Here is a 24,842-nt window from a genome sequence, read left to right on the forward strand (position 1 = left end):
AACCTCTCATAAGCTGAGGATGCAGTCCCGCTCTCCCATCCTCTCACATTGCACTTTTTAAAATCTGCTCTTTTTCTTTAGCTATAACATTGTAATGCTGTAACATTATATTATGCACTCTAGTTATAGAGTCATAGAGTAATACAGCGTGGAAACAGGCCCTTTGGCCCAACTTGCCTACACCGGCCAACATTTGCCAGCCACACTAGTCCCATCTGCCATGTTTGGTCCATATCCCTCCAAACCTGTCCTATCCATGTACCTGTCTAACCGTTTCTTAAACGTTGGGATAGTCCCTGCCTCAACTACCTCCTCTGGCAGCTTGTTCCATACACCCACCTCCACCCTTTGTGTGAAAATGTTACCCCTCAGATTCCTGTTAAATATTTCCCCTTCACCTTAAACCTATGTTCTCTGTTCCTCGATGCACCTAATCTGGGCAAGAGACTCTGTGCATCCACCCGATCTATTCCTCTCATGATTTTATACACCTCAATAAGATCACCCTTCATCCTCCTGCGCTCCAAGGAATAGAGTCACAGCCTACTCAACCTCTCCCTATAGCTCAGACTCTAGTCCTATCAACATCCTCGTAAATCCTCTCTGTACCCTTTCCAGCTGGACAACATCTTTCCTCTAACATGGTGCCCAGACTGAACACAATACTCTAAATGCAGCTTTATACAACTGCAATACAACCTCCCAACTTCTATACTCAGTACTTTGACTGATGAAAGCCAATGTGCCAAATGCCTTTACATGCCACCCTATCTACCTGTGACCACCTTCAAGGAACCATGCACCTGCGCGCCGAGATCCCTCTGCTCTAGAATACTCCTTAGCCCTACAATTCACTGTGTATCTACAACACTCCCCAGAGCCCTACCATTCACTGTGTAAATGGTAATTATTTTATCTCGTTGCATTAGGTGTCGTACATGATTATGATTTGATTGTATACATGTAAGGTACGATTTGACTGAATAGCAAACAAGTTTGTCACTGTATCCTACTACACCTAGCAATAATAAACCAATACCAATGTAGGCTGAGCAAATGGACAAAATACCTACTTCATATTTTAGTGAAGACCATTGGTCTATTTTTATTTGTTTAGAGTTCTTGCATCCATCCATGCTAATATATATGCTCGACAATTTTTTAATCTATTACAGACGCATATTATTCTAAATATAAAACAGCATGCCTTCAAATAAATTAGATTTATACTGCAGGCTATCTGCTGTTGTACAAAGCACTGCACAGTGTGATTGTCACTTATGATTTACCCACTCAACGTACACGAGTTTTTGCAGCAGTCACTTCATCTTAAAATAATGTACAATTCTTTTCCAGAGAAAATTAGTTAAGTATTTGAGTTTTTACTTTATTTTGTTGCATTGTATGATCATTGTTGTGGCCATTATTTCCATTGATATTCCTTAACTATCAATCAATTAATTCATCTCAATACTAATCTATATTAAAAAAAACCCATCATAAACATTAGTACAAAACTAGAAACTTTGTCCCAGATTTTTTTATGTGTCAATTTAGCAGATAGGCTAATGATGTTCACTGTTTAGTTTAGTATAGAGACACAGTGCAGAAACAGGCATTTTGGCCCACCGAGACCTCACCGACCAGCGATCCCCACACATTAACACTATATTTCACATACTGGGACAATTTTCATTTTTAAACCAAGCCAATTAACCTACAAACCTGTACGTCTTTGGAGTGTGGGAGGAAACCCACGTGGGCATGGGGAGAATGTACAAACTCCATTCAGACAGCACCCATAGTCAGGATCGAACCCAGGTCTATGGCGCTGTAAGCAGCAACTCTACCGCTGTGCCACCTCTACCTGCTGCCCTGTTTATGTGCCAGTGATACTCCAATGGCAAGCAGAAGATGTTTGGTCGGAACCACATAAAGGTTAATGCCTGAGACATGGTACAAGTAGATTTGCATAAACAGCATCTTGCATAAATTGCTGCCTTGCTTACAGTTAATACAAGGTAAATTCACCACAGAGGTCTTGTGATTTCAATCCTTGTATCTTTCCTTTCAACAATGTGATAATTGTAGTTAAATATCTCTGCTGCTCTAAATTAATTATTAGAGGTTCTGAGTTTATTGTTTTATTAGTTGAAAACTTCAAACTTTTTACATATTTATTTTTTCTTTCTGTATCTGAGTTGCATATTTGAGTTTATAATGTGGCCATTGGTGGACTTGTAAATTTTTGATACTGAATTATGAATGGAAATTATGATTTGGGATTATATTTGGTGATTATCAAACATGTACGTTATTTTATTTCTATCTTAAAAATCGCTTTCAAATCTGACATTCCATAAAGTGATTTGTTATGCAAAATACATTTTCATGTGAAGGCTTAGATAGTTAAACATGTATCACATGAACAAAACCAGCCAGTAAAAATCATAATGAGAAAATCTTACTGAGAAAATGCTTAGCTTTAAGAGTTAGTCCTACAAAAGATGAAGGTGAAGTGGACTTGTTCTGATTTCTCCCTCTTAATTGTTGAGGGAATTATGTTTGTACCTATTGCATTAGCCCCAAGTCATCTTTGCCCTTATTTAACGTCACTATGGGTCTAGGGATTCCTGCTTTATTGTCTTCTAAGGTGTTGCAGCAGTTCACGTTAATCATCCTGTACATAATACATTATTTTTTAGTTCTCCTGTTGGAAAATAAACGTAACAATAAGGACTAAAATTTAGAACATCAAAATAGCTTTGTGTAGATGAAGATAGACATTTTATAAACTGATTAAAAGCCAAACGCAGGCACAATTGCTCCGTATGCCTTTGGGGACGGCACAGCGGTAGAGTTGCCGCCATACAGCGGCAGAGACCCAGGTTCAATCCTGACTACGGATGCAGTCCTTACGGAATTTGTACATTCTCCCAATGATCACGTGGATTTCCTCTGGGTCCTCTGGTTTCCTCCTGATACCCAAGATGTGCAGGTTTGTAGGTTAATAGGCTTCTATAAAAACTGCCCCTAGTATGTCGTTTATTGGAATCGCTGGTCGGTGTGGACTCAGTGGATCAAAGGGGCTGTTTCCATGCTGTATCTCTAAACTAAACTAAACTAAAGCCATTAGTCAAGTCAAATCCAGTCGGATTTATTGTCATACTAGACCAAGTGCAGACCCGTTGGGTCTTTTCCCCCAACGTGCGGTTGTGGGGGGGGAGGCGGCATGCAGCGTCACACACACTAACTATCCCACCCCCCCCCCCCCCCTGCACTCACGCTAATTACCCCCCTTGATATTATATTAATATTATTAATTTGCTCCTTTCACCCCATAACCACCCTATCTACTGACGCATAGCCCCCAACTTGCAGTCACATCTAGAGAGGGAGAAGGGGGGGGGGGGGTTAGAGAGTGAGGGCAGAGAGAGAAGGGGCAGAGATAGAGAGAGAGAGAGAGACACAGAGAGAGGGCAGAGGATAGGGGTGGAGAGGAGAGGAGGAGGAAGAGGGAGGGGGGGGGGGGGGGGGGAAAGAAGGGGGGGGGGGAGGGGAGGGGAGAGAGAGGGGGGGAGAGAGCGGGGCGAGAGGGGATGGAGGGAGAGAGGAGGGCGAGGCGGGAGAGGGAGGGGGCGAGGGGGAGGAGGGGGTGGAGAGGGAGGAGGGGAGAGAGGGGAGGGGGGAGGGAGGGGGGAGGAGGGGGGAGGAGGGGGAGAGAGGGTCGTGGAGGGGGGGGAGGGGAGGGGACGGGGGGAGTGAGGGAGGGGGAGGGGAGGGAGAGGGGGAGGGGCGGGGGGGAGGGGAGGGGGGGGTGAGGGGGGGATGGGCGGGGGGGGGAGGGGGGGTAGGAGGAGGGGAGGGGAGAGGGTGGGGGGGGAGGGAGGGGAGGAGGAGGGGAGAGAGAGAGAGGGGGGAGGGGGGGAGAGGAGAGTGGGGGAGAGGAGAGGGAGGAGAGGAGAGGGGAGGAGAGGGGGGGAGAGAGGAGAGGGGGGAGAGGAGAGGGGGGAGAGGAGAGGGAGGGGGGGAGAGGGAGGGGGGACAGGGAGGGGGGGAGATGGGGGGGAGAGGGGAGAGGGAGGGGGAGAGAGGAGAGGGAGGGGGGGAGAGGGAGGGGGGGAGAGGGGGGGGAGAGAGGAGAGGGGGGGGGGGAGAGGGAGGGGGGGAAGAGGGGGGAGAGGAGGAGAGGAGGAGGGGGGAGAGAGGAGGGGGGAGAGAGGAGGGGGGAGAGAGGAGAGGGGGGGTGATGGGGAGAGGGGGGGAGAGAGAGGAACGGAGAGAGAGAGAAAGGGAGAGAGACAGGGGGGAGAGAGAGAGAGAAAGAGAGAGGGATAGGGAGAGAGAGAAGTGTGGAGAGAGAGGAGGGGAGAGAAAGAGAGGGTGCCTTTTTACTTCAACCCAAACAACCATTTGCAGGCAGTGCTTTTTTCCTCAAACTAACCATATTTTCATTTTCAAACCACATTATGGGTACTCACAGCTGTGGAGACATTTGTTCAGTGTTATTCAGAGCTCTGATTGAGGAGCACCACTTGCAGAGACTGATTGAGGCACACCACTTGCAGAGACTGATTGAGGCACACCACTTCCTGGTTTTATAGTCCCTCCCCCTCCCTCCAGCAGGGGCAGCAGAGAGAATGGGCAATTTTGTAAAAACATTAATATCTCTGTCATTTTTCATCAACGGGAAAAATCCTCGGCACACATGCAGCGGAGGGGGGCTCTGAGCGAGGTGGCCAAAAATGACGGCCGTAGGTGGCGGCTTTCTCTCGGAAATCGCAGCACAGAAGGCCAAAAGCGGTCAAGAACAGAGATTTAGTAATATAGATGTACAAGTATAGTGAGTTTCAGGTACAATGAAAAATATTGCTTGCAGCAGCATTACATGTACTTGTTTGCTGACAAACACGGAAATAACAAGTTATTTTTCCTAAAAGAAAGACTATGCAAAAAATCAAGCCATTGGTGCAGAAACATAATTAGGAAAAAAACACAAAGTGCTGGAGGAACTCAGGGGGTCAGGCCCCATACTGTTGTTTTCGCTCTGACTATACTACTTATTTTCCAAGCTGTAGTCCCTTCTCTCTTTGCCTTTTATCTCCTTTTTTCTCATTTGTGCTGATATTTATTTTTTCATTTTGCCTATCACTTCCACAACTTAAATATTCTGGAATATTGAATTCTCAACCTTGGACACTTTACCGGCATATCCCATTATTGGTTGTTAGTTTGTACTAATTCATTCTGTTCCATTTTTCATTTATGTTTTTTCAATTGATTATGTTCCAGAGTAATTCTGTATGGTGTAAAATAATTGCATCTTTCCCTTGACAGAGTTATAAACATTGTAGTCCTTTGCTTTAATTACTACCAGATTCCTTCAGCTCACTGGAAGCTGAGGATGCCTTGCTGACCAGAACAGTATAAATTGAGTCATCAGCTGCTGCTGAAAGAACACATTCATCTGTGTTGTTTGACTGGTGTATAGTCTAGCTGTTCCTGATTAGAATAAGGACATTACGATAAGGATAGAAACTCATTACTGCAAGAAATTGCTTTGCCTCAGGATTTGCAATGTGGTGCAACATCTCCAGAAATGAATCTCTGTCCAACAAATGATTCATTAATAGAAGTTTTCTAAAAATATTTACCATTTGGCCAAGTCGTAAGTGTTGTTCAATATTGATAGATATTGTAAAAATAAAAACCTGTATATGCCTTGAGGTAAAGCATTGATTATGTTTTAAAATGTTTTCCGAGATTACAGAGCCATTGGCATATGACACTGCAACATGTTCTGACCAGCAGTATGTACTATCGTATCTAATATTGTGTTAAGAAATACAGGGACCGCTTTTATATGTGTAGAGGCTGTAACAAATAGAAAGGTTTTCAAAATATTTACGTTGTATCTCTCTTCCCCAGGTATCTCGCCTTGAAATAAATTGCAATAGAGGTCATAGTGGATCAGAAAGTAAAATAGCTGCAGAGCTTTAATTGTAAAATGTTTCAAGGTGCTTTACAGGAACACACTTGGTTAAAAACTTATGCCAAGATAATGGAAAAGCAATTAGGAACGCTTTATCAAAGAGTTATGTTAAGTAATTCTGGAGAAATTAGAAGTTGATAAAGAGGTTTAGAGAGCCAATATTTGAAGAAGGGTCTCGACCCGAAAAGTCACCCATTCCTTCTCATCAGAGATGCTTCCTGTCCCGTTGAGTTACTCCAGCTTTTTGTGTCTATCCTGAATTTATGAGCTTGGTAAAAACACAGTTGCCAATAGTTGTAAGGATGGAAGGGGGAAGTAGATAAGATCAGAGCTAAAGGAGCATAAAGGGCCTGTCCCACTTACGCGACCTTTACAGGCGACTGCCGGCACCCATCATAGGTCGTCGAAATTTTCAACATGTTGAAAATTCAGCAGCGACCAGAAAGACGCTACGACGCTTTGGAGACCTCTCACGACCATACAGGCGACCCCCTGGCGGCATGTTGCGGGTGACCTCTCACGACCATAGAGACGATGGCCGTGAGAGGTCTCCAAAGAGTCGTAGCGTCTTTCTGGTCGCCGCTGAATTTTCAACATGTTGAAAATTTTGGCGCCCTATGACGTGTGCCGGCACTCGTCTGTAAAGGTCGCGTAGTCCTTTGAGGCATCTTGGAAGGAAGTTAGTAACAGAGAGAGAGAGAGGTGTTGGGGCAAATGAGTCAAATTTTGATTGAGGAATTCCAAGGTTTGTTAGGGCGAGTAGCCATGTAAAAATGTTAGCAAGATAATAAGAACTTTAAAATCAAGAAGCTTGGAGAGCTATAGATGATTAAATTGAGCACCCAAGGGAAGTATGACACTAAGGTGTTTTGACATTATTTTATGTGGGAGTTTATTTGACCAATTGCTGTTTTTTTAAATATACAGAGCACCAGATGTCATTGCCGGAAAGAAAATTCAGCCACAAAAGGACCAGCGTGTTCTAATGCCGATAAGACCACCCAAACAGTCACTAAAGGAATATCCGTAAGTCCATTGCCTCCAGATCACTTAGCCTGATCATCACTCGCCCCATGTATCCTTTCTCGATTTGTTTGTCTTTCATTTTCCATATCTCCATACCCATCATTGTTCGAAATACTGTTGCACCAACTCAAGGTAAAAGTTACGATATTTAGGACTTGTGTACTGGCATGCAAATTAAGAAAGTACATTAACAAAATATATCTCCTGTTATGAATAGTGGATTTAAAGGTTTTCTGATCTGACTTGTTGTCTATGGAGGGTTTTGATGTGTTCAAAAAAAATTAAACCTTTTAAATATCAAATACCTTGTCCTTACAGAGCCTGCTAACCCAGTGGTTGGCATAGTAGGATGTGTTGTGTAACAACATCATGAACATTATATTCCAACCAAGCTCGATGAAGCTTATGTTGAAATTATGACAATTAACACTAAACCTGTCCACCGTCTCAAAATGTTTATGCATATCTCAGAACAGAGATTGGCTCTCATATTAAATGTTGCCGTGACAAAAGCCAAAACGCTTGCTTCAATCTGTTGATTATAGTATGTAGCAGCTGCAGTAACTTAAATAGTTGGGGGAAATTTCAAACATCATACTTATTTTTCCTTTTATTGTTTTGGTATGCACTTGGTAAAACCAATGTATGCTAAAATATATAATCAGCAAGCATTTGTCACCGGTTTCACATATTATCTCACACCTGCCATATTTTTATCAGGCTGATAACTACAGAGGCAACAGAAGAACATGTAGTGACCAAAATAATCACTCCAGTGGTGGTAAACGATACTACCCAACTTTTCTCCCAGTCTTGCTGGCTCTGTTGGCCTCACCACTTCAACAACTAAGAGTTTATAGTGTTCTAATCAGAAAATATATTGATCTTCGATACTGAGCATAATTGACAATTGATTAAGGTTATAGTGCAGGTTCATACACTATTAATAAATTCTACCTGCATTTACAGGGAATAACCTGTAATCCAGCTATGGTGGTGCATGAGAAACAGTTAATGTAACCACAGTCAAGATACGCAGTCAAGGGCGACCCAGGCTGTTCAAAAGTAACCATGTATCAAACTGCAAAAACAAATTAAAGTTTTGTTTATCTTTCTAATTAAAACAGTTTTCCATTACCTTCAGAGTAATGCGTGGTATCATGCACAAATGTTATCTCTATCTAGGTACATGGTATACAGCATATTCTGCTGCCTTTTATATTATCAGCAAATAGGTATTTTGCAGTTCTAATGCAAATTATGTATGGATAAAATACACTATTGGTTTCATTTTTACAAAGTCTTTCCAATTTAACGTTCTCATTGCCCTAGCACCTTTCTTTGGAACAATTATAAATGTAACCTCAAGCTGCGCCAACATATCCATAAAGAAAGAGTAATCAATTAGCCCTTCGAGTCCTTTCCACAATTTAATGAGATCATGGCTTTTCTGTAACATAACTCATGATCTTCACCCTTATTCGCTAACTCTGTTCATGAATAAAAATCTGAAAATTTCAGGTTAAAAGTTAACACTTGACCTTGCATCAATTGCTGTTCCAATTTTTTACTGCATTTTATATGCAGAAATGTTTCCTAAATGCTGCTAGGACTGATTGCATTTATATTTGCTACTCATGGACTTGAAACTCCCAACTGTCCGAAACAGTATTTTCTTCTAAAATTCTGGGTTTTTATATTGAGGATGCCATATACGGCTTAATTATCCAAACCCCTCCCCCTCTCCTCTCCCCCCTCCCCCACTCCCATTTCCCTCTCATCTCCCCCCCTTCCCCTCGTCTTCCCTCCCCCTTCCTTCCCCCCTCCCTCCACCTCGCTTCCCCCCTCCCTGTGTGTGGGGGGTGGTTAGTGTGTGTGTGATGCTGCAGGCCCCCCCCACCCCTGCAACCGCGTGTTGAGGGGCCGGGACCTAACGGGTCCCCCTTGGTCTAGTACCTTTTAAAAATAAAAGCTGGTTTGTACACAAATGAAATATTGCTTCTGATCCTACTCACCTAACTTTAGAAGCATCCTAGAGAGAGAATGCAGGAAAAAAATCACTAAGATGGTTTCAAGAATGATCAATTTCACTGGTAAGGTCACATATAAGAATCTGGAATATTCTTCATTGGAGCAAAGAGGGTTGAGCAGAAATTTGATGAAATCATTGAACTTGATCAACAGTGGCTGGTCCATAAAGAGTAGATTACGTACCTGATTCACATTGGGATAGGTTGTATGTGTCCTACAGCAGCTAGGCTCTCTGTGTCACCCACAGTACAGGACAATCTACAAGGTCTAGGTGAGGAAGATTGCAGTAGGATTCATTGAACTTGGTCTGTGGGCTGTTTCACGTGTAGAGTAAGACTCACTGTATTCAATTTTGCAACATGGATTTTAAAAGCCCCCAACATAATCCGTTGTTTTGCTATGATTTTTGACTCATTTTGCCATTGTTCCTTCTTGATGCCTGCTAATTTTGGAAAATTCAGAGTCATTTTCTACCATGGGTCAAGCCTACCAAGAATTTGTTCAGGATATCTTCAGTTTAGTTTGGGTGAACTAAAGCGGAGAGGAAACCATTTTGTTGGTCAGGTTCAATGTCAAACCATATTTGAAGTGACAAATAAATACATTATTTGCAATATTGATAATATTCTATTACCCTTTGTACCATAGAACATTAGAAACACTGTGTTCTATTAATTTGATTAAGGTGGTATTATTGAATATAATATTGAATTCTCATGATTTATTGTTCGTTCAGGTAGTTGTTAGTCCTCTACATTTCAGAGCTGGTTTATTACTGGTATGGTTGTGCTCTATTCCCTTCTTTCATTCAGAACCTTGGAAGTAATTTGGGACACGGTGAGCTTCTGCAGCCCTGTGTTAATGGTTGTTATCCCAGTTCAAACACAACAGCAATTTTAATCTAATTGAATTTCTGCCTGAATGAAAGCAGCGGAGATGCATTTTATTGGAGGTGGCAAAGATTGTTACTTTCATTGAGCGACTGACAAGCAAGAACGGTCTGCAGTTAATCCTGATCTTTTACTGTTTCAGAGACTGGAACAAGAAAGATGACAATTTGTTCATACAGTATGACTTAGGCCTAATTATTGGAAGATGTCTGGCTTTGACTCGTACTAACTTTTTTTTAAAGTTATAGAGCCAGAGACTATCCTAAATTTAGAAGCACTGACTGCCATGAATTATTTTTGGAGTAAATCTGCTAGTATTTGTAAATTGTAATAATTCACTTAAAATGGTTAAGCCCTCTGAGATTCCCATCAGAGATTAACTCACTCAGAAAATGTTGGGAACAGCAGCAGGTCAGGCAGCATCTGTTGAAAGAGGAACAGTAAAAATCTAAAGTCCGACAGTCTGAAGTTCTCACAAAGAGTACATGAATTGTACCACACTGTGAAGGAAGCACAGGATAATCAATAAAATGTTGCATTACTTCCCTGAATGTCAATGGTGTCACATGTGTGTTCTCTGATAACACAGACGAAAAAATACGATGGCCAAGCATATTCATGGTTTGACACGAGGTAAATACATTCAAAATAAATCAGCGGTTTGAATTCTGTTTATGAATATGTGAAAATAAATATAATTTGTAATTGTGCCGACTAGTTGAGAAGATTTAGCGCAGCTAATGACTGTTAAATATGAGTGGGTTAGAGGGGCAAAATGCATTTCAATGAGCTGCCCTTCCATTTTGAAGATCTAATTAATAACAAATATCACTTATCATTTTAGAGACTACTTAGTCTGGAATAAATTATGCTCCAATTAACTATAGTGGGGATTAAAACCATTGCCTGACAATCCTTATAATAAACCCTGTTCTCTCGCAATTGACTTCACCTTTAGACCTGAGGCTAAACAAATTCACCTTTTTACCTTAGCTTCCCTTGGCCTGAGCTTGGTCCTGTTTCTTCGCTGTCACCACAACTGCTCACCTCTCTTTTCTCTACAACTTTTCTCTTCCCTTCCTATGTACTTGTTGTCAGCTGCTATTCTTTTAAAATTCTCATCGTTGTCCAATCTTTTCTGACTATCACTTCTCTGTCTCCGTAACTTTCCCCAGCCCTAAGGTAAAATAAGATTTCTAAACACTTCCAGTTCTGACATTTTATGATTTCTATATTTTACTTTGTCCACCACATCAAGACCCTATATCTAATGTCAATCTGTGCTAATGGAATTTAAAGTGATAATCTGTTCCTGCGATGTAAATTATAAGAATAAAACACAAAGTGCAGGAGGAACTCAGCAAGTCTGTGGAGGGAATAGACAGATGACCTTTCAGATCGGGACCCTTTAGCCTCTTTGAGCAGAAAGTTCCACCACTTTGTGTTTGCTCAAGACCCTCCACAGATGCCGCCTGACCTGATGTTCCTCCAATGCTCAATATTCCAGCATCAGCAGTATCTTGTGGATCATAAGAATATATTGATAGAACATTATATAATGAATTCATCTCTTTATTAATACTTATATTTTAACCCTGTTACTTTATAATAAGTAACATTTAATTTGAAGATGACCATATTGAAGGACTCGGGATCTCTGAAAATCATGACCTTTTGAGGAAGTGTTCAAAGATGATACTGGAGCAAATGATTCATGCATTTCTTTATAATGTTCTATCGAGAATTCATTTTGGCAAATTTGAACCACTGATTTTTCAGGACTAGAGAAGTGATTGAAGAGGTTATGGACAAGGCTCTTTCCATTAGGTTGTTATCCGGCTCTCCTTCACAAATTCTGATTATATTTCACTTTTAGAAATAATCTAAATAAATATTTTAGCTGCTTGGGTTGATTACATTACTTCTCTGCGATATATTGCTGCGATAGCACATACAAGAGTACACCCATAAATGGATTGCCTTAGATTAGATTAGATTAGATTAGATAGCCTTTATTGTCATTCAGACTGAAGTCTGAACGAAATTGCAGCAGTCATACATACAATACAATACAATAAAAAACAACAATAAACACATATTAACATCCACCACAGTGAGTCCACCCAGCATCTCCTCACTATGATGGAGGCAAAAGTCTTAGGTCTGCAGTCTCTTCCCTCCTCTTCTCCCTCTGCGCTGAGGCGATACCCCACCGGGCGATGTTAAAAACTGTCCCGTGGCTCAATCGCCGCGCCCCGGGGTGGTCGAAGCTGCCGCCCACCAGTCCTGCAGACGCAGCCGCTGGCCCGCGTCCGAACCCCGGACTCAGGCCACCACTGCCAGAACACCGTCCCAGCCACCCTCACGTGAGTATCGTGCCGTCTTCAGCCTCGGGCTGGGCCGCCCCCAACATGGGCGCCGTACCTCCCTCGGGCTGGGCCGCCCCGACATGGGCGCCGTACCTCCCTCGGGCTGGGCCGCCCCGACATGGGCGTCGCTACTTCCCCGGGCCGGGCCGCCCCGACATGGGCGCCGCTCCTTCAATAACAATAATAGTTATGTTGGTCAGAGCTTATTTGAGGTTGTAGTGTTTAATAGCCGAATGGCTGTAGGGAAGAAGCTGTTCCTGAACCTGGACGTTACAGTTTTCAGGCTCCTGTACCTTCTTCCCGATGGCAGGGGAAGTCATGCACAGTCACTGAAGGAAACACTCAACGTCCCAGACAATCCATCCATGCACTTGATCATGAATAACATGCCCAATTGTGGGAGGGTCTATGGTTCCCATATCACACTCTCCAGCCATCTCAGATCCTACAGAACTTTTGAGCAAATCATTCTCAACCATGAGAGACTGCTTTAGAAGAAGACATTTAATTTAGAAATATTTCACCAGTTTAAATTGCAGTCGTTGCAATTAGATACCTTCAAAAACTACACTGAAGGCTATTGTTTGTGAAATTATAAAATGGTGTCTCAGCCAACTGTAATCACTTTGGTCCTCCTGGATAATGTCCATAGACATGAGCATTAAAGAATTGAGATTGTATCTTTACATTATTTTAATGCATGGAAACTAAGTGTAGTGCTTTGGGGTTTGATATCCCAACAAATATATGCTCTGGCATAATTCAAAAAGATTTGTCTTATTCCAGATGGCTACAGTGCCTGGGGATTTTGTTTCACTTTGTGTAAAGCTACTTTGATAAGAAGCATTTTGTTTGATATACTAGTGAATTCAACATTAAGTACTGAAATTTACCCGGCAGACATTTCACTGTAGCAGGAAAAGGATGGGAGGTGATATGGGTGGATCAGTTAAAGATAATGTCAATGTTATAAGAAAAAGAATCGTACAGATATAGTGGATTGCCAATACTTATGAATTGTGTTAAAAGGTAAGGGATTTACTATCCTAATAAAGATATTTCCTGCAACATCAAATAGTTGGAGAGGAATTGCAGAAAGAAAATGGAAACAAATCCAGACACACATTAATAACTGTAGCAGCTTTTAAAACCCGCTACACATCAATAAGCAGACAAGAAATAGTTGTGTCAGGAGAAAATTGAGTATTTCCACACTTCTTTCAGAGTACACATCAGATAGCGAAATATCATGACTGTGTCTTTATCTAACTGATAATGAACAAGCACAGCTAAAAGAAGTAAGACAGCGAGCATCTGTAATGTAGTAAGCACAGCTTGGTAATGTTCAACATTAAGTTTTAGAGTAACATGCAAAGGAAAGTGATGAGTTCATTGAAGTTTTCATACTAAGAAGAACTGTTGGAGAAGAGTGAGAGAAGAAAATGGTCCCAGAGACAGGCATTTTAGCCTTAAAGATAGGAAATACTTTGAGATATAGTGGTAACAAGAAATTGGGAACTGTAATTTTGTGGCATAATAAATAAACTAGTTGCAAAAGTGCAATCCATGTATGATACATTTTCAATACCAAATGCATTAAGGGCAATGGGCAGGTGTGCAGACTTAAATCTCTCCACAGCTATGATTCATTGAGTGGTAGAATAGAATGTAAATGCCCACTTTCTGTGTATTTGACGATTTTTTTCTGATATCCACACACATACTCAAGGATGTTAGGCAGGAGAGGGCAGGGCAATAATTTATCTTTCAGAATCTATTTGAAAATAAAACCTAGAGAAAATAGAGATTTAAAAATAATTGGCACCGATTTTGAAAGGTTAGTCAACTTTCTCATTTTGCACAGATTTCTTATGTAACATCTACAAAGTAGATGGCAAGTATTATCTCAGGAATTAAATCAAAGAATCAATAAACAAAGTAGTTGTCATATGCTTGGAATGTCTTTTTTGAAGTATAACACCGCTCAAGCAAAAATTAGAACATTATGGAATCAGGCCAAACTGCTAAATGAAATGCAAATCTGTTGAAAATAGAAATGGAAGCTAAGGGTAAAGTGTAGATATCGAGATTTAGAAGATCAAGTTTTAGACGCAAGAAACTTGTTTCAAAATTTGCAGCTGACTCCAAATGGGAGTTGAAATTAGTTAACTTTGAAAAAGCAGAATTCTTCAACATATAATTGAAACACTTGCTGACTCAGTAGTTATGCGTTAAATGAACTCTAAGGGAAACATCTTCTACAGGAAATTTTAAAATGTGAATGAAATTGTGGAGCTAAAGGATTCTTTCATAAAAGTGAACAAATCACTTTAAGCAGCATTGCAGGTCAGCAGAGTGATGCAAAATGCAAATTAAACTGGGATTCAAAAGGACTGAAGTTTTGTTGAATTTGTTTAGGAAACTGGTCATTTAAATTATCGTGCATAATTTCTTTTTATTGTACACCATAAGCATGCTGGAGAAAGGTGACAGTATTGAGTGGGTACAGTTATCAAGTTCAACGGGGAAGGTTTCTTATCCCTTTAGAAACAGATTTAGAAGGGGTTTAAAGTTATAAATAGTTATGACAAGATAGCTGTAAATGTAAATTGTCCCTAGTGTGTGTAGGATAGTGTTAATATGCAGAGATTGCTGGTCGACGGGGACTTGGTGGGCCGAAGAGCTTGTTTCCACGCTGAACCTTTTAACTAAACTAAAATCGTTGCTGATCTTCTATTTGACCTGCATTTTCCTGCACTACCTCGATACGTTTCCCCTTAAAAATCACTCCATCTGTGTTTGAATAAACATGATGAACGAACCTCCACTTTGGGTGACCTGCAGGTCGGAGAATTCCAAAGATTCATATTTCCCATGAATGAAAATAAATTGACTTTATCCCAGTCCTAAATAATTAATCCCTTAGTTTATTGTGATCTGTGATTTCTACATATTTACAATGAATTGCCTTGGAAGTGAAGCAATTGTTAGAATGGGATGAATTGCAGCAACTAATTTATCCACATCTCAGAAGGGAAAGACCAATTGATTGATTAACTTTTGGGTTGGTGAATGTGATGAGGTTACTGTTTAAAAATTGCTTACTGATCGAGTCAGAGAGCAATACAGCATGCAAACAGGATCTTCGGCCCAACTCAATCATGCTAACCAAGTTGCCTGACAGAGCTGTTTGCCGTTACCTGGGCCTGTCCCTGTACCCTCCAAACATTTCCTATCCATGCACCTGTCCAAGTGCCTTTTAAATGTCATAATTGTACCCACCTCTGCAGCTTCTTTCATCTAAATACATCTTAAATTTATTGTGAGCATCTGCCTACATCACTTTCTTAGCCAGTGCAATCACCTGTGGCTGAAAGAATTCTCCCTGAAATTTCCACCAAATTTTCCACCTCTAACCATAAATCTATCCTCTCTAGTTATAGTTATAGACACCTCCCCTAGAGGGAAAGCTTCTTACTATCTATCGTATCGTCCAGCTGCCACTCAGTGGGACATTCCAGCTTGTAATTAACTGACTTATTCCTTCTGCTCATCTTAAATGAAGTTATACATTTGTCGTAGTCCAGTTATTTAGCAGCTTTGCTGCAGCCAAATACACTGAAAAATTATGTCAAATCCCCAGTTCTCCTCCTTTCTTTTCAGTCATAATTTAAGATACATCTCATCAGGTGGTGGGGAATTATCTGCTTTTATGTGCTTTGTTCGCGACTGTCGCCAAAGTTGAGCAATCTTCAGAGTGCAGGCTTTGTGAATGATGGTATGTCGGGACCGTGAGATCTTCTCAACACTTGTCTTTGTTTCCTGAATCAATTAGATATCTGATGGGTCTTTTGACATTTTAATAATTCAATACTGTCAGGGAATAGAGGCGGTACAGACTCAGCATTGGTTTAGAGTGTGGTTTGTAATTAGCATCGGATGGATATTTCCAGTATTGTAGTTAATTGGATAAATTAAGAGTTAAAGACTTTACATCGATGTAAGTGGTATTTATAATTTAATAATGTGTATACCATGATAATTATTCTTTAATTAAGCGGTGGGGGTAACTAGGAGATTAATATAAGGGTTTTTCTTTCTAGTTGGAATACATTTGAAAAAAAGGGGCTCTATATTTAAAATTAAAGACGTGGCAGGAGAACTCATTCACGTGTTGTTTGAGCTGTTGCATTAGTAAACTCCTGGATGGTCCTTGCAGTTTTTGGGTGAAGACAACTGCAGGAATTTCCACTGGTTTACCTGCTGGAGCACCAGCTTTGGAGCCTGAGTGATGGATGGAGTCACAAGAGCGCGGAAAATAGGGTTGGCCCATTTTTGCAGATGATCACCTCACACTTAAGGAAATGCAATCAGAACGGAATAGATGAACATGAAACAGCAGAAGGAAGGCAGCAGACAGGTAGTCAAGAAAAGCTGAAAAAGCAACCTTCCAGAAATATTATTTAATGTGGAAAATGGTGGAAGTGAATATTTATCTGGGGAAGGCAGCCCACATCTTCTGCCTAAAGAGAGAGGGGAGAAGATGGAATAACTGCTGTGTAAATGGTCCTTGATTATGTTGGCTGTTTTTCTGAGGCAACGTGAAGTGTAGATGGATTCAGTGGAGAGAAGACAAGTTGGTGTGAGGGACTGGCTACATCCACAACTCTCTACAATTTCTTGCGGTCTTCTGCAGGGCAGTTGCCAAATGAAACAGTATTGCATCCCGATAGGATGCTTTCCATGGTGCATCCGTAACGGTTCGTAAGACTCATTGGAGACCTGCAAACCTCCCTTGGTCTTCTGAGGAAGTAGAGGCATTGGTGTATTTTCTTGACAGTAGCATTAATGTGGTTGGACCAGGACAAATTATTGGTGATTTTTTACCACCAGGAGCTTGAAGGTCACAACCATCTCCAGTTCAGCACCATTAATACTGACTGAGCTGTTTACAGAAGGAATTGAAGATGCAGATTTACAAGGAAAATAAACAAAGTTCTGGAGTAACTTAGTGGGCCGGGCAACATCTCTGGCGAACATGCAAAGGTGACATTTGGGGTCGAGACCTATTCTGTGGTTGTTGACAAACTGGCACTAACCCAGGTCTATGCTCGCAAGATGCCTGTATATCCTCTCAGGCTAGAGAATTACTTGAAGAGGAGCAATAAGAAAAATGGCTAAACAACTAATGTCTTTGAGTCTCTAGATCTGCCTGGTCACATCTTATTCATCACCAGGAATAGAGCAAATCATAATATTGAGAAGAGTTTTTTGGACATGATTATATAATGTAGAAGGTGAAATGAATCCTAGGATTATAAACGTATTGTACAGGGTGGGAAAAAGTGCAGAAAGACAGCGTCTCATGCAACGATTTATCATAAATTTGTGATTGTGGTTAAATCTCATGCTCTGCGTCTATGGGCAGTTCAACATATAAAGCAGGGAGTATTTCTTAGTGCAAAGGTTGAACTGCAGCTTGGTCATATTGTCAGGAAGCGACTGAGATCAGGACATAGGACCTCAAAGATGCTGAAAGCATAAAATAGAGTTTGGTATTTTATATGTGCTGAAACGGATTGAAGGTCTTTCCTAATTTGAATCAATTTTATAATAATTGTTGAGAATCAGTAGCTTGATGCTTTTTCAGTTTTATTGTTCTAGTTTCTACAGTTGTATCACAGAATATTTGTTATAATTTGTTGGCCTTGCGCTATGGAACTGATGGCATTTTCGGAAATTCATTCAAGAACCGAATAACTTGGAAATCCGCAGTTTGCTGTCATCGGTTCCCCTCTTATCGTATACAACCTTTCATTGTAATCTCCAAAACTCTATGAATTGACAATAATTATGCATTTATAAACTGATATCACTAAAATATCCTAAAAATGTGGTGATTTTCCTCATAAGATGTTATAGTATTTTAACAACTATATCAGCAATATTGTAGAAAATATTCTGGACATAAAATAATTAATTCTCTATATACATATTTAAATTTGTTTAATTATATATTTCAATAATTCGAAAGGTTGTTTAGGCTGTTTCAGCTACTGAAAAAATCTATGTATGTTTGAATATTAACAGCAAACTATTTAAGATACATTAAAAATTGTGCTTTTTATTTTTGTATTACTGTCTGAAAATTCAGTGTGAATGATTAGTTAATGTGACAACATCACTGTTGTTAGATACCTAGATTCAGATGCCAGTAATTGATGGCACCTGGCATTAGATAAATACAGGGCCATGCCATTGAGGTCATCAGATCTTTTCAGGCAGCTATCTTCAAAATCAGTAAAGAGTACCATCACTTCATCCCGATTATTTGCTCATAAAGTGAATTCTAAGGTACATGTTTTGACATTGCACAATTATGTTGTGGGGAGGGAATATTATTGTTGCTTCTACTATATATAAAGACTATCCTGATAGAATGACATACAACAACGTTTAAAAATAATGTGATAACTGATTCCTCCACAGTATGTTTTGATGTAAATGATCAAAGCAGATCTGCTAGAAATTCTAGACGTTTGCAAGCTGTCTGACTAGTTCTTGGGAGTCCCATTTCTGCTTTCACTTTGTGTCTGATTCTGTCCAATTGATGCAGCTTTTCCTGACATAATGTGTGTTTGTTTCTTTTTTTTTTTGTTTTCACCTTCTTCCCTCCCCCACTCCTTTTCTCCTGCACAGGCTGGGCCTTCTGCTCCATCCTCCTCTCCCTTGCAGGCCACGTTCCATGGCAACCCAGGTCCTGTCCAGCAGCATCGCCGACAGAGTGAGTGTAACACTCTACAGTCAGACTTACACAGCACTGCCAGAGATACAGCATGAAATCTCTCTTACTTTGACATAGTTAAAGATCTGGCACTCTTATGTAGGTTTCTATATATAAAAAAAAAACAAATCCAACTTTCACATTGTATTCTTGCTTCTCAAGAATTGATTGATGTTTTGTTATTACTTCTTTCAAAAAAGTCATTTAGTATAAGTCTTTGCTAACAATGTCATCATGCCATACGTTGTAAGTTAAACCATACAATTCCCTTGAAATCGGGAGGAATTATCTCTTCATACAAAAAAAATATTATTTTCAGCTTTAAGACAAGTAATCACTTAGCTACTTTTACTCATGCAACTAACTGCATCCAATTCTTCAATTCTTTTGACTTAAATTGTTTATGAACATTCCTAGGCATGCTTGATATAATATGTATATGATGTATGATTCCTTATAGGGTTATACTTACCTGGGGAGCACTTACAATTTATCTGGTAAAAGTGCATGGAGTTCACTGGTTGCATTTTAAGCCCTGCAAAAGACATGCAAGGCACTCGCATTGTTAATTATGAATGAATTTGAATCTTCTAAGTTGAGGAAAACTTTAATGAATCCTCAATAAGTTCAGTGTTAGTGACAGTTTTAGAACTTGGTAAATACATTGTGCAGTGAGATAAATAGATGGTCATTAACCTGTGTAATAGAGTACTGTCTTTGAGGTTTCCTCCACTGTGATTGAAAAGTTATTGAGCAGTTGAAGAACAGAGCACAGTATGAGGCTTTGACATCTTTAGCAACAAAATAACCTAACTGATGAATTGAGAAATGGGCTGTCAGTTTATCTAGTGTATAAACTTAAGATGCTCTCTGCAAGGTCTCAACTCTAATAAATCTCAAGGTTACTGTTCATTGAAGCACTGGCAACAAATGGGTTCAATAGTAAATAGCCATCAAGATTATTGATGTTGTAAAGAATGGGACAGTCAGGAATGTATAAAATTTTACCATTACTTTAATGATCCTGCAGTTTACAAAATCTGCACAATCTCAACACATTACTGTACCGCAGTGCATAAAATATACATTAGGCACAGTATGTATATTCTAGTTTTTTCACTCCACTTATGAATCCATGATAAGGACTATTTTTTGCATGAGGGCTTGCAATATTGTTAAATATGGATTTTGTATAATCTTCCATGGCACTGATCAGATGAACATGACAAGGGTTCCTTGTTAACTTAATTAAAAGGATAACATTGCAAGGTTGGTGCTACAGGTGCACAACCTTTTATCCGAAGATCCAAATAACGAAAACCTCCGAATAGCGGCCATTTTTTTGGTCCTTGAAGAAAGGTCCTTGAAAACGTTCACCGAGGGCGGCCCGCAGAGGTGACAGCGGAACCTCCGGTCGGTCCTCGAAGAAAGGGGAACTAAATCCCCATTCATAAAAGAGAAGATGAGGGTATATTGCGCGGGAGGGTTAATAATTGACAATATGCTGCTGCCTGCCCGCTGAATTAAAAAGTTCCCACGGTAGACTCACGATATACAGTGTTTCGTGAGTCTTGCGTGGGAACTTTTTAACTCAGCGGGCAGGCAGCAGCAGATTGTCGCTCCCTTCAGTTTCACCCCACCTACACCCCTCTGCTTCCCGGCCATGTGTGTGACCCCTTCCCTCCCCTCTCCAGCTCCCCGCCCATTGCACCGGCGCGGGGGCTTTGCACTGTCTTCACGTCGGCGATTGCAGCAGGACCGTGTCAGGACCAATTGGACACCGACCACCAGGCCCACCGCAAGCACGGAGATCCCAGAGACCCACAGCCAACAGCAGCCCAGCCCAGCCCCACTCCAACTACAGAGGAACCTGGGTTGCGGATGACGGGGCGCAGCTCGGGGCGTCGTAGAGGCCCATCGGGGAGCGGCCACTCAAAGCCACGCCGGGAGATGTAGGGCCCTGCCCCGGTCTTGATGTTGGAGCCCCCGGCGGGCGCTAGCAAGTCCGCGGCAATTTACAGCCGCGCCGGGCGTTGTAAGGCCCCCCTCCAGGTCACTCTCAACCTCTATGCTGTTTGCTCTCAACCCCGTAATTCGGGCGGGAGAAGTCGCCGCTGCCGGTGCCCCGCAAAGCAGTCTCCCACCGGAGACCCGCGAGCTCCCGGTGTCACCATCCACCGGAGTCGGGTCGCAGCAGCTCGCCCCCGCAGCTCTCCACGCTCCGAAGCTGGCTAGCTCCACGGAGGTAGGTCCGTAGGTCCACAGCTCCCACCGCCGCCCACCGACCCCCAGGCCCACTGCAAGTACGGAGATCCCAGAGACCCACAGCCAGCAGCAACTCAAGCCCAGCCCCGCTCCAACTCCAGAGGAACACGTAGGGGCAGAAGCTGATGGTGTGCAAGGTACGTCTTGTTCCTGGGGTGGCGGATGAGGGGGCGCAGCTCGGGCTGTGGGCGAACTGCCACTTGTCGCTGTAGCGGCCAAAGATCGTAGAGGAGCTCCTCTATGATCTTTGGTAGCGGCCCATCGGGGAGCGGATTCCTCTGGAGTTGGAGGGGGAGGGGGGTATTGTGCTGTTTGATCGCCCCCTGCTATCCCAGGGACAGGGAGACACAGCGGCTTTTTAGACTGGTGGGCAATCACTTCCAAAGTTCTGCCCACACAGTCAGTACACTTCTCCTACACTGTATTTCATACAAACATTTATTCTGCAAGAAAAAACGACATTGAAGACTCAAACTCGCGATCGAGTAACTGCCAGGATCAAGGCGCAAACTCGCGACCTTGCGGATATGAGCCGAGCACTCTACCACTGAGCCAGCCATTAAAATCTACGCAAAAAAATTTCCATTCCGAAGACCGACAAATTCTGAATTACGAAAAGTGTCTGGTCACAAGGCTTTCAGATAAAAGGTTGTGCACCTGTATAATAAGCATTACATGCAATGGGTATGAAGCATGCCACGAGATAATCCATTGACTCCAGGAAAAATTGAGATGGTTATTATTGGTTGTTCCATGTGCTTCCATCTTATATTGTCAAGCTAATAGTTTAAATTGGTTAGCTAAAATAATTTCTGCTCACTCTTATATTTTGTTGATGACTTCTTCAATATTTGTAACTAAGGAGATTTTTTTCTGCTTGGTCAGTGCCTTCCCTCGCAGCTGAAATTCATCATTGTTGTGCACACTTTCGACCTAGAAATACATATAATTACTGAGTTTGTTTGTTTCAAAGAATTTGAAATTTACTGCGATGCACATCTGCCATAACGTAGCATAACCACACTATTAAGTGTTTCTGTCCTTTCTCTGTAGTTTCTTAGTTGAGATCATGATTATGTATATTCTGCATTATTTATGTTGCTTCTCTCCTGAGTTAGTCCGACTGGCATCCATTTGTCTTATATCTCTGGTGCATTTTCTCCTTCTCTCCTTTTATTTTTTCAGTTACCAGCTGTTAAGGTCAGTTAGCTATAGAATTTTGTTTCTTTGTCATCCATGGAAGCAAATTATAACAATTGTCGAGTCCGTGCCATTAAATCCTTGAAATGACCACTGACCAGCCAGGTAAATACTCTGGAGATAGAACAGGTCAAAGGCTGGATATCTTGGGGCAGGCGATTCACTTCTGATATCATAAAAACGTTCCACCACCTGCAAGGCATATTTCAAGCATATACCAGAGTACTCTGCACTTACTTACATGAATAAATCAATGGGATTCAATATTAAACATCCCACTTGATGGGCATGCTGAGCATTTGTTTCCTGATCATTTGTTTCCTTCACTGAAGCATAATAGCTACATTGTGTACAATCTACAAAATGCAGTGCAGGTATTTATCTAGGCTGAGCTAGATAAGCTGAGATAAATATGGTCCCAAACCCAACACTTCCAACATCAAGAAGGATATGGGTGTCAGTGGCATAAGAATGCCACCATAGGTTCGCCTTCAAGCTGCACATAACTTTCTCTTGGAAATTTATCGCCATTCTTACATTGTTGCTCGGTTTTGGTCCAAAATCTCCAAACTAACAATTTGTGGTTGGACCTTTTATCAGGATTGTAGTAGTTCAAGGCAGCAGCTCACGATTACACTCTCATGGGAGTTAGAGTAGATACACAAATGCTGGCCTAATCAGGACCACCCTCATCTGGGGAAATGAACGCATTTTTTTTTGGGTAAAAATAAGCATTGGAGTGTAAGTTTCCATCAGCGGTGCTGGTTTTTTGTGTGATGGTACGCAATGTACCACAGAACAGCACCTCCAGAAAGTTGAATATTATTATTTTGTTTTCCAGACATGTATGTTTATATGGTACCTTTTTATCTACAAAAAAGTATTGGCCTCCAGCAGTTGTGTAAGGTACTATCCTTCAATGATGCGAGCCTGCATAACTAACTATAAAAGGGATAAATAGTAGAATGCTTATTAACACAGATAATTGATGGTGAAAGAAAGGTACTTTTAAGGTGGTGGATGACCCAAGCGTTCAAATGATGTTGAGATTCACTCAGGAAGTGCAGAGAATGGCCAGTTATATAAAAACATTCTTTCACAAGCAGATTAATCTGTTTCGATGGGTAAAGCAGATCTGAGGACTAGAGGATACAGCAATCCTTGCCTCGCCAATGCATTCACCAACAAAGCCGAATGGCTAAGTGGTACGTAGCTCCCACATAATTACTGATATTATTTATGATGCCAGTAATAGAAATCAAACTGTTTCCAATACATAATTCTATGAAATCATTTCTTGGATACTTACTGTCCAGGGTAAAATACCTGGTTTTTATACCAGTTCTTTGTTGTGAAATGTTCTTCAGGTGTCATAGCTTTTTGTTTGAATCTCCCATCGCATCTTATGAACCAGGGGAATTTGGTTTTAGCATGAATTTCTTTTACATATACTTAAAAAAAAAAAAAAAGTGATTTACTATGTTGAGCATAAAATCTATTATAAAGTTTGAAAATCTCAGCCCATTTTTTCAGTTATTTTGGCGCAGTTCCTTAAATCACCCATTTTTGTACATTTGTACTTTAAATTTCAGAATTTTGTCATTCTATAGAAAAGAATAAATGCAGCCATGGCAGGAAGTAAGTACTTTAGCACAGTATTGGGAACATTTTGACACCTCTCCAACCTGCTTAAATTTGCTGTTGTCCTTTGGGTATGTATCGCTGACACCTGTTACCTGTGTTCAGTATTTAATCCATCATGGTGGAATAAAGCGCCGTCAAAACTCATGCGGCAGCACAACTTCTATTTTGTTGAAGCTAATAAAACCACAACTACCATAATGTAAACATTATAAACAACGTAAGACACTGTAGTTACACAATATAATGTTGCTTGAAAATACTGCACACCATAATAAAGTGCTGTGCGCCGTTACAGCTTTTGTGTTTTGATGATGTTGCACAGCTCTTAATTCTTAACTGTTACTCCAGCTGCCAATAATTAAGTCCTATTCCGAAAGCAACTCACCCGGGCGATCAAGCAAAGTAATAGGCCGTGTATGTACTGATTAATCTAATCTCTTATTAGTTTCTCTGCAACCAGTCTAGTTTTGTCCCAGATCATTTCCCCCCACCCCTCTTCCTTTTTTATAATACAATAAATTGACGCTATGGCGATCGATTGTCCCTTCCAAATCAAGTTTCAGACAATTCTTCCAGTCAGATTTCTTTTAAAAGAAATATTGCTTTAAAAAATGCTCCATTCTATCCAATTACATGCTGGC

The 24,842-nt window shown here is 41.1% G+C and overlaps 1 protein-coding gene across 3 annotated transcripts in view; it reads left to right on the forward strand.

Moving 5' to 3' along the window:
• Positions 1–24,842, forward strand: part of ccser2 (coiled-coil serine rich protein 2) — a 350,893-nt gene that overhangs the window by 270,666 nt on the left and 55,385 nt on the right. For 2 of the 3 annotated variants that reach the window (XM_033012716.1, XM_033012717.1), the window contains exons 10-11: positions 6,920–7,018; positions 19,008–19,092. In XM_033012716.1, coding sequence (XP_032868607.1) covers positions 6,920–7,018; positions 19,008–19,092 — 184 coding nt within the window. The remainder of the gene's footprint in view (positions 1–6,919; positions 7,019–19,007; positions 19,093–24,842) is intronic. The other variant, XM_033012715.1, reaches the window with a different exon arrangement.

The sequence above is a fragment of the Amblyraja radiata genome, chromosome 37 (genome assembly GCF_010909765.2).
Source record: "Amblyraja radiata isolate CabotCenter1 chromosome 37, sAmbRad1.1.pri, whole genome shotgun sequence".
In the NCBI taxonomy this organism is placed as follows: Eukaryota; Metazoa; Chordata; class Chondrichthyes; order Rajiformes; family Rajidae; genus Amblyraja; species Amblyraja radiata.